Consider the following 15,446-nt stretch of genomic DNA (forward strand, 5'->3'; position numbering starts at 1 on the left):
AAACCTAAAACGGAAAGACTCTTATACAATTACCATAAAAAAAAAAGCATTGAAAACTCAGTTACTATAATTCCTCCAAAATTTGGTTACTATAATAACAAAAAAAAGTGCTTATAAAGGATATTAGCCTTGAAAACTCAGTTATTTTTCTATGTAAATACATATTTTTTTAGGTATAATATTTAAAAAAATCTTTAAACTATTAAAAAAATTTAAATAAAATTTTATTTTTTTATTATGTAAATTAAATTTTTTTACTTTTATTTCGAATCAAATAAAATGTAACATGTTATTCGTTGCCACGCAGTATATTAACATATCATGATAATAACGTTATACGTTGATGTAGTATAATGACATTATTATTTGATATTTTTACTTTTTATTTTAATTATAAATATTTATTTGATTTAAAATAAAAATAAATAAACTTAATTAAATACAATTGAAATAATAATTTATTTGATTTTTTAAAAATAATTTATAAACTTTTTTTTGAATATTATACCTTTTTTCTGTAAAAAAATTATAATTAAGAGCAAAAAAAACCAATTGTCTCAAATTTGTTTGCTTCTGAATATACTTTGTCTTCGTTATGGATTGGTTATATTCATTCACATGGTAGCAAGCCATTAGCAAATAGTGGTATGATCTGTGATGCGGCTGGATTAGGCAGAGATCGTCTATTGAAGTTCGGAAGGAGCAATTCTGTTTTTCAGAATCTGATATATAAGTAAATACTCTCTGAAAATCTCAGTAAAGAAAAGCTAAACCACCATGGAATTTCTTCATTTCTTCCAGTAATCATTTACCTGCAGGCATCTTGGTTTCTGAGTAGGATGAAAGTGATGCTTTCAAGTTCAAGAAAGGTATGGTCAATAACCCCATGCCATTTTTATTTTCTAGACCAGACTAGATGAGATAGTAGTTCAGAGTTCAGACCCCACACCAGGTGTCAAATCTCGATTATGCAATAAAATAAAGCATAAGGACATGCGGGTCAGGGCAGTGATTGTAATTACGAACATGGAACAGATTAAGGGAAGTCGCATGAATCTGATTTAGATCGGATTCCACCCAATTTTATTGGTAATAATCCTTGTTAATCCTCGCATGATTAAGGACGAAAAACCAATCTCGAAACCGACAAAGAAAGGAACAGTTCCAACTGATATATAGCAGAGGAGAAAAGTAACCCATTGCTCGCCACAAAGTAAAACAAAAGACGAGTGGAGACAATTTGTTCTTATCTTTCTAATAATTTGTTCAACATGGTGAGTGTCACTTTCTTCAATGATGCCAAGCATGAAACAGAAAATCATTTTCCGTAGATTGAAAGTCTTCCCTTGAATGTGCTGTGTTTACGTTCAAGCTGTTATTTTGCAGATAATGCAAAAACAAAAGCAGGGGAAAGGAGAAGGTGGGGGTAATGGTTTTTTGAGGTCCGACGGGCTTCTCTCAAAGTCAACAATTTATTCAACTAAAATTATTTAATTGAAACCAAGTGGCGGGTGACGCGTGGAGGGAATGATGATTAGGAAACCTGATGATCTCTCCTACCAGTCCAAGCCTCTCTCCTGAATTTGGATAGTTGTTTACATCTTTCCCGTTCTTGTGACAATTGCCAACTACTTTTCAAGCTTCCATGTATAGCATCGTCACGTAAGCAAACGACATCGTATGAAAGATTCCCACCTCCCACCACCTTCGTTGTCTCTCTGGAATCTAGATGTATAGACTCGTATCTTCTTCGGAATTGTAGTTCCATCAATAACTTTCATCTGATCTGTTACTCACCCTTTACCAGGTATGTTTGAAGAAGTTCGATTTATGATTAAGAAAAGAAAAAAGATTTGTGGGGTCTTCTGAATTACTGTTTCTGATTGTATTTTTCGTTCTGTTGTATGTTGATGCAGAGATGGCAGGGAGGTCTTTTCTGCGGAGTTCAACCGATGAGAGTAAAGAAAGATTGCTTTCAAGGAAAGGGTATTCGGAATTCGGTTTGAACAGCTCTGATGGTAGTGAGGATGGAGTTAAATGCAGGTGTTTTCGATCGTGTTCTGATTCAATTAATAAATTCTGGGATGGTTTGCAAGAAAGCTCTGTCAAGTTATATGAAATGGGTCAATCAGATCCTCGGAAGGTCTTTTTCGCTGCGAAAATGGGCTTTTCGCTAGCTATGGTATCACTGCTTATATTTTTCAAAGAGCCTCTAAGGAATGCTAGTCAATACTCGATATGGGCAATTCTTACTGTTGTCGTGGTTTTCGAATTCAGCGTCGGTATTTGCTTCAATATTCATGCCCCATTTCTGGCAATCCAAAATTTGTGACTTGACTTTTTTCTTTGCTTTTGTTCATGGACTGTGGTGATGAAATCACTTTCTCTATTGTAGGTGCAACTCTTAACAAAGGATTCAATCGAGCTTTGGGGACTTTCTCTGCTGGAGCCCTTGCTTTAGGCATTGCAGAATTATCAATATTGGCTGGAAAGTTTGAAGAAGTTATCATTGTGATTAGCATTTTCATAGCAGGTTGGAGTTCTAGCAGCTAATAGTATGAATTATAATTCCACATGAGAAGTTTCATTCTGCTTTTATAACCCTTAAATTCCTTCTGGTTTAGGATTTTGTGCAAGTTATGCGAAATTGTACCCTCCCATGAAGACATATGAATATGGTTTTCGGGTATTCTTGTTGACATATTGTATCGTACTGGTGTCTGGAAACAACACAAGAACCTTCTTCGACACTGCTTTTTATCGATTGTTGCTTATTGGGATTGGTGCTGGCATTTGCTTGGTTGTAAATATATGTATATACCCCATATGGTCAGGGGAGGATTTACATAAATTGGTGGTTAAAAATTTCAAGAGTGTTGCTACTTCGTTGGAAGGTTTGATCCAGCTCTATTTTATGCTTTTCTGAGAACTGCTTGAGTAGTTTCTTTGTCAAATTATCAGTTTTTTCCTTTTTGAAGTTTTACTACTTACTGTGATGACTTGCTTGGTTCATACCCTTGATTTTTGTTTTCTAGGCTGTGTTAATGGATACCTGCAATGTGTTGAATATGAGAGGATCCCTTCCAAAATTCTTACATACCAAGCATCTGATGATCCATTGTATAGTGCTTATAGATCAGTTGTGCAGTCTTCAAGCCAGGAGGAATCTCTGGTATGTTCTCTTATGTCAGATTTCCATCCTGTCTTCATTATCAGGCCCAGAATGAAGGAATTGTTCATTTATTTTTAGTACCATTGTCTTTTTCCAGCTAGATTTTGCCTTATGGGAGCCTCCACACGGTCCTTACAGAACATTCAACTACCCTTGGAGAAATTATGTCAAAGTAAGCGGTGCACTGAGGCATTGTGCTTTCATGGTGATGGCAATGCATGGGTGCATACTTTCAGAAATTCAGGTGAGAAGACCTATCTCATTGCATTGTTTCAAATAGCAACATTTTCAATCCCCTGGTATATTTATTGAAAGATCCGCAGAGATTATAGCTTTACCACATTTTTAGCAGATCCTTTTATAAAGTATATATTTCAAACTTCTCTGTTTGACTTCTGCTAGACCTCTCTTTTTCAAAGTAGTAAGCAAGGTTGGTAGACTATGCCTTCCAGGCTCCAGCATAAGTCACTTGTTTATGATTCCCTCCCTCTCTAGGATGCCACGCCAGAGTTGTGGACACCCATATCCTACAGCTGTAAAGGGCCCATAGTTTCGTTTAATATCAAGAAAAACTGCCTTCTATAAATTTATTGCTCATCGTTTGTCACTTCATTGAGTTATTAAGCAATCGGAAGAAGGGTTATATACTTTAAACAGAAACGTAATCTGTGCTTGTTGCGGGCCCTTATTTGTATATGATAGGTCCTCATCAAAGGAAAACCACAAGACCCCATCAATCTGGCAAAGCTTAGGAATTTCCAACACAATCATGTGCTTTCCAGTTATGCAGTGATACAAACCTTCCTTTATCATACTTTTCCTGTTTATTTCAACTATTACAGTGGCGTTCATCATTTTATGTCCTCAACTTGATGATAAGAAGCAAAATGGTGATGTTTAATAGTAAATGAAAAACAGTTCCTGAAGGGCATAAAAGGTGCTTGTATATCCAGGATGATAGCAGAGCAGAAACCTCTAATCTTCGTAACAGTCTCTTGGTTTTGGGTATCATGATATCTACTGCTAAATATGTTCACTTGTTTGTGCTATGCTGGTAAAGTTTCTGATCTGTACGAGCCATTTCGCATTAATGCTGACAGAAAATCGGGGTTTATTGAAGCTGCTTATAGGCACAAACAAGGGTGCAGGATCTATGATTGACTTTGGCTGTTCATATGGAGATACAATCAAACCGAAGATTTTCACTGTATCATCCTGTAGTTTTAATTGGTTTAACCTGAAAAGTTTCAAGGTTTAGTCTAATCTAACAAACATGTGGTACTCATTATTAGAAATTATTTTCACTTCTCTTAGCAATCAGGGGCTTGTAGTGGAAAGATTAGGTGTAACTAAGATTTGCAGTTTCCTCTGATATAAAATGCGACAGTGGTTAGGATGCCACAAGCAACATTCATGGACAATGGGAGACTGTTTCGACTTTTGAACTCTGCATTACTCTTTTTACCGTAGATTGCACTTAACACTCCATTTTTTGACAAGAAGGGAAGAAGGATGCAATCTTGCATAAGAATCCCAATTAGCCACAAAATCAAAGCTGTCTCCTTTCCTTTGCGGCTACAATGGTGCATTGGCACGTATTGGCCAACACTGTTCATCGACAATGGATTAATCTTTTGAAAATTTGAATGATCTGTTCATCATAGGCTGCACTTAATGCTCCTTTTTTTTTTTTTTTTTGCCGAGAAGGTAAAATGTATTCAATCTTACAACAAGAATCCCAATCGGCCATAAGACTAATGCTGTTTCACTTGTAGCTACAACTTTGTGCTAGCACATGTTTTGCTATTGACAGTTTTGGACAACTTCCTTACAGCTATAATCAGATTTTGTAAATTTGTACCTGCAGGCACAACCGGAGAAGAGACAAGTGTTTGCCGGCGAGCTTCAGAGGGTTGGTAATGCAGGAGCTAAAGTACTGCGTGAACTTGGAGACAAGATTGAAAAGATGGAAAAGTTAAGCTCTGCAGAGATACTCAAGGAAATACATGAGGCAGGAGAGGATTTGCAAATGAAGATAGACGAAAAATCATACCTTCTAGTCAATTCAGAAAGCTGGGCAACTGCACCGCAGTTCAAGGAATATGAAGAACCTTTGATGAGCATAATCGATGTTAAAGATGATGAGAACAAAGTGATCAAATCCCTGAGTGATATGTTTGATGTTCAGAACCCAAACACGGGCATGGACTCTCGCATTCCAGATTTAATTTCCTCAGACAGTATGCTCAAGAAACCATCATGGCCGCGTCTGTCATTCACTGCAGATGCCTTGCTGAGCCAACAGGAATCCAAAATATATGAAAGTGCTAGCTCTTTATCCTTAGCAACATTTGCATCACTCTTGATTGAGTTTGTTGCAAGGCTTCAAAACCTTGTCGACGCATTTCAAGAGCTCAGTGAGAAAGCAAATTTCAAGGTACCCATCGACCAACCAGCTGGAAAAGAGGTGGTAGGCTTTTGGAACAGACTAAGAAGTTGCTTTCACTCAAAGAACTGAATTCTTGAAAACTTGGTCAAGGATCATACTTTGGGCTTCAACCATGGAACTAAATTGATTCGAATACAGTAAACAAGTCAGGGTTTACATTGTTTTCTGCTTTCTTGTAGCTTGCCTACACAAATATAGTAATGCAGTTGGGAAGAACCTTCATGTGAAGGGGTGAGCCTAGCTACCGAAATTGCTCTGATCAGCTTCTTTCTTGAAGTTGTTACTTTATATTGTTGATGGTGAAGCACAGCAATCAAAATTCAGAGGTAAATACATGAGAAACTGAAAGAAGGGTAAAATCAATGATGATGATCAAGTTGGGTTCTGTCAACATACTTTCCTTTCTGATAGTAATAAAAGTATAAGGCGAGATAGAGAGTTAATGTTTTTTGCTACGTGTTCTTTCATTTTATTTCAGCTGAAGCTTGAACTCTGTTAAGAAAATAAAAAAAAGAAACCTCTTATTTTTTTATTCTATTTAATTAAATTTTTATAATTTTATTTGATGTCAAATAAATCTTTTAATGATAAATTAATTATCATTAATTAAATTGTAATTTATCATTTTTTATTCATATAACATTGACAGGAAAGCTGACATAATTATGTCACATTAGCATGTCAAACACATAATTATGTCACGTCGTCATCCATTTTAGTAGGTCAATATGTTGCATTAATGTTACATGATATAAAATGATAAATAGTATTTTAATTAATAATGGCTAATCAACCATTAATTATAAATATTTATTTGACTCAAAATAAAAATATAAAAATTTGATTCAACACAATAAAAAAATAAAAATTTATTTTAATTTTTTTGAAAATTTAAAGAGATTTTTTTAGATATTATGTTTAAATTTAAGTGAATTTAAAATTATAAAAATGTTAACAAGTTAAAAAGTTTATCATATCAATTACAAAATTCACAAAAGGAATCACATTAAGAATCTTATAGAAGGTCAAATTAATACGGAGTATATTTTATCTCCATCCTTCATAATTTTAATTTTATTTACATGATATCTCATGATTTTTTTTCCTTATCAATATTATGTGGATAACTTTTGTTACAGTTAGAAGATTAAATTATTAATTTATTAGATAAAATTAACGGTTTAACCCTTTGTAGGGATAGAGAAGTTATTCTCAAGATGCAAATGGAGGAACAGATTATTAACCTAGAAAAATGAAATTACAAAGTGTTATATGAAAAAAAATTGAAATTAGGGGCGATCTAGATGTAAATTACCCAAAAACCTTTGCGTATTTAAGCCCATTGACCGTTGACCAAAAACATGGTGGGCCTTCAATCCAAATAGGCCCATCATCATGGGCCTCGAAATCCAACTATTACAAAAAAATTCAAATTTGCAAATAAAACAATAAATAAATACAAACGAACATATTTCATTTCTCTTTCGTTCTTTCTTTTTTCTCGCGACACGGCCGGCGGGAAGGCTTAGAGATCGGTAAGAACCGCTTCCATTTCTCAGTTTTATCGCCCTTCTCTAACATTTTTCAATTTATTATTATAAATAAATATTGATTTATTTAGTTATTAATCTTTGACTTGTGTTAACCTCCGTTACTCTCATGTTGTGATTCTCCCGATCTTACAGTTCCTGGTATTTTCAATTCTCAAATTTCCTATTCCGTTCTCCTTGTTTTTGTTTTTCTCCTCGGAAGCCAAACAAGGCAGTGGGATTTTAGCTTGGAATCGGTGTTTTCAGCATTTCTTTTTTCATTCTTGTTTATTTTTCGTTATAACATTTTTTTTCAGTTCCTGGATTTGAATTTTAGGGCCTCTTTTGGATCATGCTGTTTGGAATTGATCTATTTATCAAATTTTATATGTTTTTATTGCTGAGAAGTTTGAAGAAGAATGCGATGAATATAGTTAGAAGTATTGTGGATGGAATTATGATATTTAAGGATCAAAGATGAACACTGTTATAATATAATTTGACATGACTCGTGATTAATGATTGGTTACAGATTTTTTTTTTCTGTACTCATACAGATATAACAAGTCGATTGAAGCTGCCAGAAATCGATTTAGGATGTCTATGGCTGAAGAACCGTTGTATCCAATAGCTGTCCTTATAGATGAGCTAAAAAATGATGACATTCAACTACGTTTGAACTCAATCCGTAGGCTATCAACGATTGCATGTGCTCTTGGGGAAGAGCGAACCAGGAAGGAATTAATTCCATTTCTGAGTGAAAACAATGACGACGATGACGAGGTGCTTCTTGCAATGGCTGAGGAGTTGGGAGTGTTTATTCCCTATGTTGGGGGTGTTGAGCATGCACATGTTTTGCTGCCACCTTTGGAAACCCTTTGCACTGTTGAGGAAACCTGTGTGAGGGACAAAGCTGTCGAATCATTGTGTAGAATTGGGTCTCAAATGAGGGAGAATGACTTGGTTGAATGGTTTATTCCTCTAGTAAAGGTTAGACTTTTTTTTTTCTTAATTTTCTATTATTTGTTTTAAAGCTATTTCTTCCTACTCGTTAGTGAGATTTAGCTGCTGTTTTTGATGCAACTATAAGTTTTAGCAGTGGAAAAAAGTTTTAAGGTTTTCTTAGATGCTAATTACATGCCAAAAACTGTTTGGTACAGGTCTTAGATTGAGGTGATGAATTTAGTTAAGCAAGCTATTTAGTAACTGCATACAATGAATTTTAAAAAGCCTTTCAACTTCTGCTTTATGATCATAATACACTAACTATTTGTGAAACATTGCTAATGTGAAGGACAATTTAAACAATAATACTAAGGAAATTTAAATAATAATAATAAGGAGTAACATGATTTGTGATTATAAGTTTTTAAAATGGTTCTGAATAAATGCATTTTGCCTTCAGTAAGAAGTAGGCTCATCCATATTCAATACTTTCCCTTTGTCACTTAAAAATATCCTTTCCAATTATTATTTACTTGCACAACCAAACATGCTTAAAAGATCAAATCACTACAACTGTTAATTTTAACACTTTATAATGTTATCAAACACCTATCTACAGCTAATATTGCTATTCTTCTGGTTAGAAGTTTTCATCTATTCCCTCCCCCTCTCTTAAGCATGTTTGCAGACATTCATGGACAGAAGGTAAAGAGAGTGGATAACAATGAAAGGGAAAAAGGAAAACAATCTCATCTTATATACTGGAGTAACTTGCATGCGGACATTACTTGTATTTGCATCCTACATGAATGTGTTTCCTTCTATTTTCATGTGTCATGCTAGTTCTTATTCACATTATTCTCAGTAACTGCCATGTTTTTTGATATTTTTTTATAATTTATATTTAAATATTCAGAGGCTGGCTGCTGGTGAATGGTTTACAGCTCGAGTTTCAGCTTGCGGGCTGTTTCATATTGCTTATCCAAGTGCCCCTGAGATGTTGAAAACAGAATTACGGTCAATATACAATCAGTTGTGTCAAGATGACATGCCTATGGTAAGGAGGTCTGCCGCATCAAATCTGGGGAAATTTGCTGCAACAGTGGAATCTGCTCATTTGAAGGCTGACATCATGCAAATCTTTGAGGATCTTACACAAGATGGTAATTTGAATATTTAAGACTTGATTTAAAAATCTCCCTACTTGTTAGGTTTGGTTACATTATATATCCACAGATGGATACTGCTTTATGTGCTTCTTCTCCTTCCCTGCCCCTTCTCCATGTTTAAAGTAAATGAATTTGTTGCTTAAATAGTGGAATGTAGTAAGCTTAGATAGTGTTTTTCTATTCGGAAATAGACTAGTGTTTTATAGAAAATTTGATGTAGGGCTTCTTAGCATTCTACATCAAAGTTATTTTGTGTTAGCTGAAAAAAGTAGAATATTGTTGGGTGTAAATCTAGCAACAGCTAAAAGGTTAGTCATCTTCCCATGGCTGCTGCAACCTGCAAGGGTATGGGCATAGGTGAAGACACCTGATAGCTTGGCAGACAAGTCTCAGCAGCAGAAATGTCAAACTTCTTATATTGAGATGGATCAAATGTGCTGTTTGTTCAATTAGGCAATAAACAAAAAAAGAAAAAAAAAATCTTCTTAGAGCCTTTCTTTTGGCGTATTGGAAGATTGACCAGATGTCTCTTCTCTTGAAGATACTCTTTTAATTCCAGGGGAACTTTAATTGTCTCCTCAATTAGATTGGTACTATATAACTTACAGGTTTAATAGCTAGTCTTACACCCAAGGCCAAAGAAACCCTGCAATTATAAGAACAGGGTGTTGATTTTCAAATTCAATACATTTTACGAATCTTGGATTTATTATGCAGGAATTGTTCAATTATAGGTTCGTGATAAAAATAGTATTAGTAATAGCTGAACTGTTTTTATATCTTACATTCATTTGTTGTGAATTTACGCTAGAAGCTTTTATTAAATTTGTATGTCAGATCAAGATTCAGTTCGATTATTGGCTGTTGAGGGATGCGCTGCTCTTGGAAAGTTGTTAGAGTCCCAGGATTGCGTTGCACACATTCTCCCCGTTATTGTCAATTTCTCTCAGGTATATGCATAGCTGATGTATATTTCTCTCGTTTACATTAATTTTTTGTGAATTTACAATTTTGTTTCTTGCTTGTCTTTGTTTCTGATAATTTAGTAGGGCATGTGTTATGGAATAGTTAAACTGTTGATAACCTTGTGTTAATTGTTGCCATGTATTAGCATAGTTTTGTGGCTGGTCATTTGTACTTTTTCTAGTAATAATGTAATAGTTTTTGTTGTTTTGCATGATCTATGGGCATCTTAATCAAAACACATAAGCTATGGTTCATGGTAACACCAGTGGCAGAAATTGTACTTGGGATTGTCTACAAGCCAAAGACTTAGTGGAGTAAAAGGGTTGGTCAATGATGGAATTTAAAAAAATATTGAATAAAAATGGAAGGTTTGTGGAATAGTAGGAGAAAACTGTTTACAGATTGGGGAGAAGTAATTCAAGAGTTATCCAGTTGATTTAATCGAAGACAAAGTTTTGGAGTTTTACAACTAATGAGAATGACGTTATGAGAATGGTGGGATTGCACCTATGTACTTACCTTTAAAATAATCCGAAGGTAGATGAGGGTAGCATGAGATTTTCAAAAATCAAAATAGCTTTGAAGAGGGAAGGATGAATGAAACCTTCCCTGCTGCCTTCCACCTTTCTGTCCACTCCAAACCAGCCCATGGAGGGACTAACTGACTTTATTTGGCAAAGGTAGTGCGAGAGAGTGAGAGGAAGTCAAAGAAGAATGCGATAGAGATTATGAGGAAGGACATTACCGGGCATGATGAATTTTTAGTGTTGACTGTATTGTTAGTCTGCTATTAGTTATTCTAATATTTTCTTTAAAGCCTTACTGCCTTTTGACTGTATTGAAGCCTATACTTTAGCCATGACAAGGGTTCTCCTATAGAAGCCTTGCAGGGTTCACCCACTCATAGTTCATTGTTTCTTGGGTGCTATTCTGTTATTTCCCCCATGGCCTGGAGTGATGTTACAAGTTCTTAAGGAATTTGGGTTCAAAATATGTTTTAAATGAGTAGGAATACGATGTCAATTGCTAGGGCCTAGAAGTGCATACTGGCACTCTTTTGAGAGTAAGGTGTTTGGAATTTGAAGAAAGTTTTGGCATGATCAATATCCTTTTCTTTAAAGCTTCATTTAGTCAGAATGAAGCATGGAAGGACATGCAAGAATAATCAGCTAAGTTGGTTTGATCATGCAAAATAAATTAATTTATATGCCTTGAGGAACAATAGAAACCGATTTTTGTGCCACTTAGGGGTTTGTTCGAGTTGATCAAGTTAATGTGCCTCAGATCAAAGATGATATGGATCAAAACTGTAAGAGGAGACATGGGGCCTGTTTATGTATATTAAATTTTTAGCCCTAACTAACTTTTGTTGAGGTGGAAGTTTAGAAGTCAGTCTTTAAGTAGTGACTAAAAGACTTCATTCTATTGTATTAGCAATATTTATCATGTAGTTATACTGCTGATTTGATCTATTTTCATGATTTATTAAACATTTTTTTAAAGGGTGTCGGGGAGGGAATGCTATTGGGTGTCCTGAGTATTCTGTAGCATATGAAACAATTTCTATGAATGGTTTCAGGCATCTTTAGCCTGAAAATAGTTTTGTTGATACTACATGCTCTTATATTTGTTCTATTTCTTGTATCTAACAGGATAAATCTTGGCGTGTGCGTTATATGGTTGCAAATCAATTATATGAGCTTTGTGAAGCTGTGGGGCCAGAGCCTACTAGGTATTTATTTATTGCTGATGCTATATAGATTGACTTTTGCCCCTTACCAAACGAGGATGTAACCATATGTATCACTATCTTACAAGGTTACGTGATCAATGGTTCAGAGGGTTTTTATTGTGTTTTGGCCAGTAATTATGATTCTTTATGTTATTTTCTCTTGATTATTAGTCACACTAACCTGAGGTGGTCTTTGTTTGTAACATTTTATTTATGTTTAAGGACGGACTTGGTGCCTGCATATGTGCGGTTACTTCGTGATAATGAGGCTGAAGTCCGCATAGCAGCTGCCGGGAAAGTAACTAAATTTTGTCGAATTTTGAGTCCAGAGCTTGCAATCCAACACATTCTTCCTTGTGTGAAGGTACAGACGTTTATGATTACTTAGAAGCTTCTTATCCTGTATGACTTTACGTTAGAGAAGAAACTTGTATTTGTTTCAAGTGATGTTTAATATTGGTCATCTACTCATCTCGATGCATTGCAAACGCCCTTTGCAGGACCTGTCATCAGATTCTTCCCAACATGTCCGCTCTGCTTTGGCTTCAGTTATAATGGGAATGGCTCCTGTCCTTGGTAAGGTAAGAACATAAAGTAATTCCTCGATGAGGAAGTATGCAAGAAAAATTCAAGGTTCATTTTATGCTGATACAAGCTAGAAATGATTGATTTTACAAAAAAGTAGCAACATAAATTTTCTCCTACAAGTGGATTTGGGCTGATATGAGGTCTTTTTATTGTTATTGTTAAGTTGTGTTTGTTTTAGTTGATTTCTCAATGTTCTTGCTGGATGCATCAAGATACTGGTTTAAATTGCTTTTATGGGATTATTGAACTTCATCTGATGGTCCTTGCAGGATGCAACTATCGAGCAGCTTCTTCCAATATTTCTCTCCCTTCTGAAGGATGAATTTCCTGATGTGCGCCTCAACATAATCAGCAAGCTTGATCAAGTTAATCAGGTTTGGCACCATTTAAAGCTTCACCGCTGTTTTCTGTGTGTGCTGATCTGCTTATTTTTTGCTACCTTAGTTGTTTGGCTTTTGCTTGAGATTGCAACTTTTATCAAACAAACAAAAACAGTTGAAGCAAAATGGCATCAGGGTCTCAGAAGTGGCTACTAACAGTGAATAGAATTAAGTTTTAATCACAACTTATTATTTGGTGTACATGCTATCGGTGCATTCTATGTGTAACCATTATATTCAAGTTAACTGCATTCTCTTAAGCAGCTTTCAAGTTGTTAAATAAACTTTTTCTGGCAGGTTATTGGAATTGATCTATTGTCCCAATCCTTATTACCAGCCATTGTTGAGCTTGCAGAGGATAGACATTGGAGGGTTCGGCTTGCAATAATTGAGTATATACCATTATTGGCAAGTCAGTTGGGTGTTGGGTTTTTTGATGATAAACTTGGTGCCCTTTGCATGCAATGGATGCAGGATAAGGTTGGTGCCTTCCTATCTTGCCTGTGTAATAGCTATAAGTTTAAAGGACTTGTTGCTTTTCTGTATTCGCCCTTGCATACAAATGTTTTGTTTGCATTTTTCTGTACTCTTTATGTTTTTATATCTTATTTTCTTTTGTTTTTAATTTAATCTCCTTAGAACCTTTTATGTATATGTATGTTTCTCTCTTGATTGTTTAATATTTGCTTTAAGTAGACTGATATTTTTGGGGACTATGCATTGAGAAAAGACCCAAAATGGGATCTTCAGGTTATATTGCTATGGAAGGCTTCATGATGGGATAAGAAAATTTAAATTTTTAAATAATTAAACGATGGGATTCCTGATACTGTTTATTAATTATGAAATATTCTGCCCTTCTAAGATTGTCTGGTTTGATAATGTATGAGTTCAAAAAAAAGTGTAGTAAATCCATCCATATCTTTCGTTGGTTTAGTTCTGTATTTATCCTTAGTTATTTCAGAATGCTTTTGGCTTGTGATTTGTACTATAATATAGGAGGCTATGAGCAGCCTGTATGTTGAAAGGGGAACATATTTAGGGCAGCTAGATAGCGGAAGGACTATATTGCTGGCAAGGAGGGAGTAAACTTCTAAAAGTCTATTTTTAATATGTGAAGACTTTGCTCACTGCATTGTTAATATTTACTTCCTGATGGCAAAAAATGATATGATTTTAATCCAAGCTCTATTTTGCATGGTATTATTGCAGGTTTATTCTATTCGAGATGCAGCTGCTAACAATTTAAAGCGTCTTGCTGAAGAATTTGGCCCAGAATGGGCTATGCAGCACATTATTCCACAGGTCTGTCCAATAATTTTACAATTGATCTTCAGTAAAAAAAAGAAAATGGATAGTAAAGTGAAAGAAGAAAAACCATAACAGTTTTACTGCTGAAAGTAAATAGATGTTTGTGCTAGTCGTTCAAGCTTTGCTTAGTTTTTATGAGAATTGTGAGTGGCAGTTATGCTTTACATAGTTTTTGCACAAAGTCCTGCTAGGTCTGTACTGACCTTTTTTCTTTTATGCTGTGCACTAACACACTTTGTTTTAGTGAGAAATGATTTGATAACTTTCGTGTGGATTTTTGAATAGTTTTTTCATCCTTTGGCTTGTTGATAATCCGGATGCATATGTTCTTGTCATTTTGTTTGACCTTTGCATTGTGTTTTGGTTTTTGTTTTGCCCTGTTTAATTTACTTATTATTCAGTTTACAGTTTTGTTTAACATGGAAGTCAGGGTCTTTCCTGAGCAGGTATTAGAGATGGTTAACAATTCGCACTATCTGTATCGGATGACCATTCTACGTGCCATTTCTCTCCTGGCTCCTATTATGGAGTCAGAAATAACATGTTCTAAACTGTTGCCAGTCGTCATCAATGCATCAAAGGACAGGTTTGCAAAATTTGCAAAATCAATGGGAAAAGTTTAGTATTCTGATCAGAGTGATCCATAATTGACAGACCGCATTTTTGCTTTCTGCAGGGTCCCCAACATTAAGTTTAATGTGGCAAAGGTTTTGCAGTCTCTCATTCCCATAGTTGATCAGTCTGTAAGTATTCCGATTTCGATCATACTTTCCCACCTTTTTCCCTTTTGTATGTTTTCCCCCATCTTGTTTCCACCTTTTTCTTTTCTAATTGGTTTGCACTGGCCTACCGTTTGTTGCCCTAGGTGGTGGAGAAGACAATCCGTCCATGCTTGGTGGAGCTCAGCGAGGACCCAGATGTTGATGTCCGCTATTTCGCTAACCAAGCACTTCAGTCTATCGACCATGTCATGATGTCCAGCTAGGATAGACCTGTTTCACCCAATCATCAACGACCTCGTCACCGGAGGTACTTTATTCTTCCTCATTAGGTTGGTTTTCTCTTTCCTAATGCTCTGATTGGTAGCTTTGTTGTATCATTGTGGCTGACCATATGCTCAAGCTTTTTTTGGCTACTGAAAATGTGCTCAAGCTTGAGAGGCATATCCCTAATTAATTTTTTATATATGTGATTTTTGTTGTTTA

At 35.3% G+C, this 15,446-nt stretch overlaps 2 protein-coding genes across 2 annotated transcripts; both read left to right on the forward strand.

Annotated features, from left to right (window-relative positions):
- Positions 1-1,221: 1,221 nt before the first annotated feature.
- Positions 1,222-6,076, forward strand: LOC18610515 (aluminum activated malate transporter family protein). The gene is made up of 7 exons (XM_007046209.3): positions 1,222-1,807; positions 1,917-2,282; positions 2,396-2,533; positions 2,625-2,894; positions 3,036-3,172; positions 3,270-3,416; positions 5,040-6,076. The coding sequence occupies exons 2-7, from the start codon at positions 1,919-1,921 to the stop codon at positions 5,688-5,690; spliced, it is 1,707 nt and encodes a 568-aa protein (XP_007046271.3). The 5' UTR covers positions 1,222-1,807; positions 1,917-1,918; the 3' UTR covers positions 5,691-6,076.
- Positions 6,077-7,075: 999 nt separating this feature from the next.
- Positions 7,076-15,446, forward strand: LOC18610516 (uncharacterized). Its single transcript, XM_018116437.2, has 13 exons — positions 7,076-7,156; positions 7,708-8,140; positions 9,012-9,258; positions 10,102-10,214; positions 11,883-11,962; positions 12,185-12,326; positions 12,463-12,543; positions 12,820-12,924; positions 13,228-13,410; positions 14,143-14,235; positions 14,688-14,827; positions 14,918-14,984; positions 15,107-15,446. The coding sequence occupies exons 2-13, from the start codon at positions 7,748-7,750 to the stop codon at positions 15,224-15,226; spliced, it is 1,764 nt and encodes a 587-aa protein (XP_017971926.2). The 5' UTR covers positions 7,076-7,156; positions 7,708-7,747; the 3' UTR covers positions 15,227-15,446.

This window comes from Theobroma cacao, chromosome 2 (assembly GCF_053813885.1).
Source record: "Theobroma cacao isolate CCN51 chromosome 2, ASM5381388v1, whole genome shotgun sequence".
In the NCBI taxonomy this organism is placed as follows: Eukaryota; Viridiplantae; Streptophyta; class Magnoliopsida; order Malvales; family Malvaceae; genus Theobroma; species Theobroma cacao.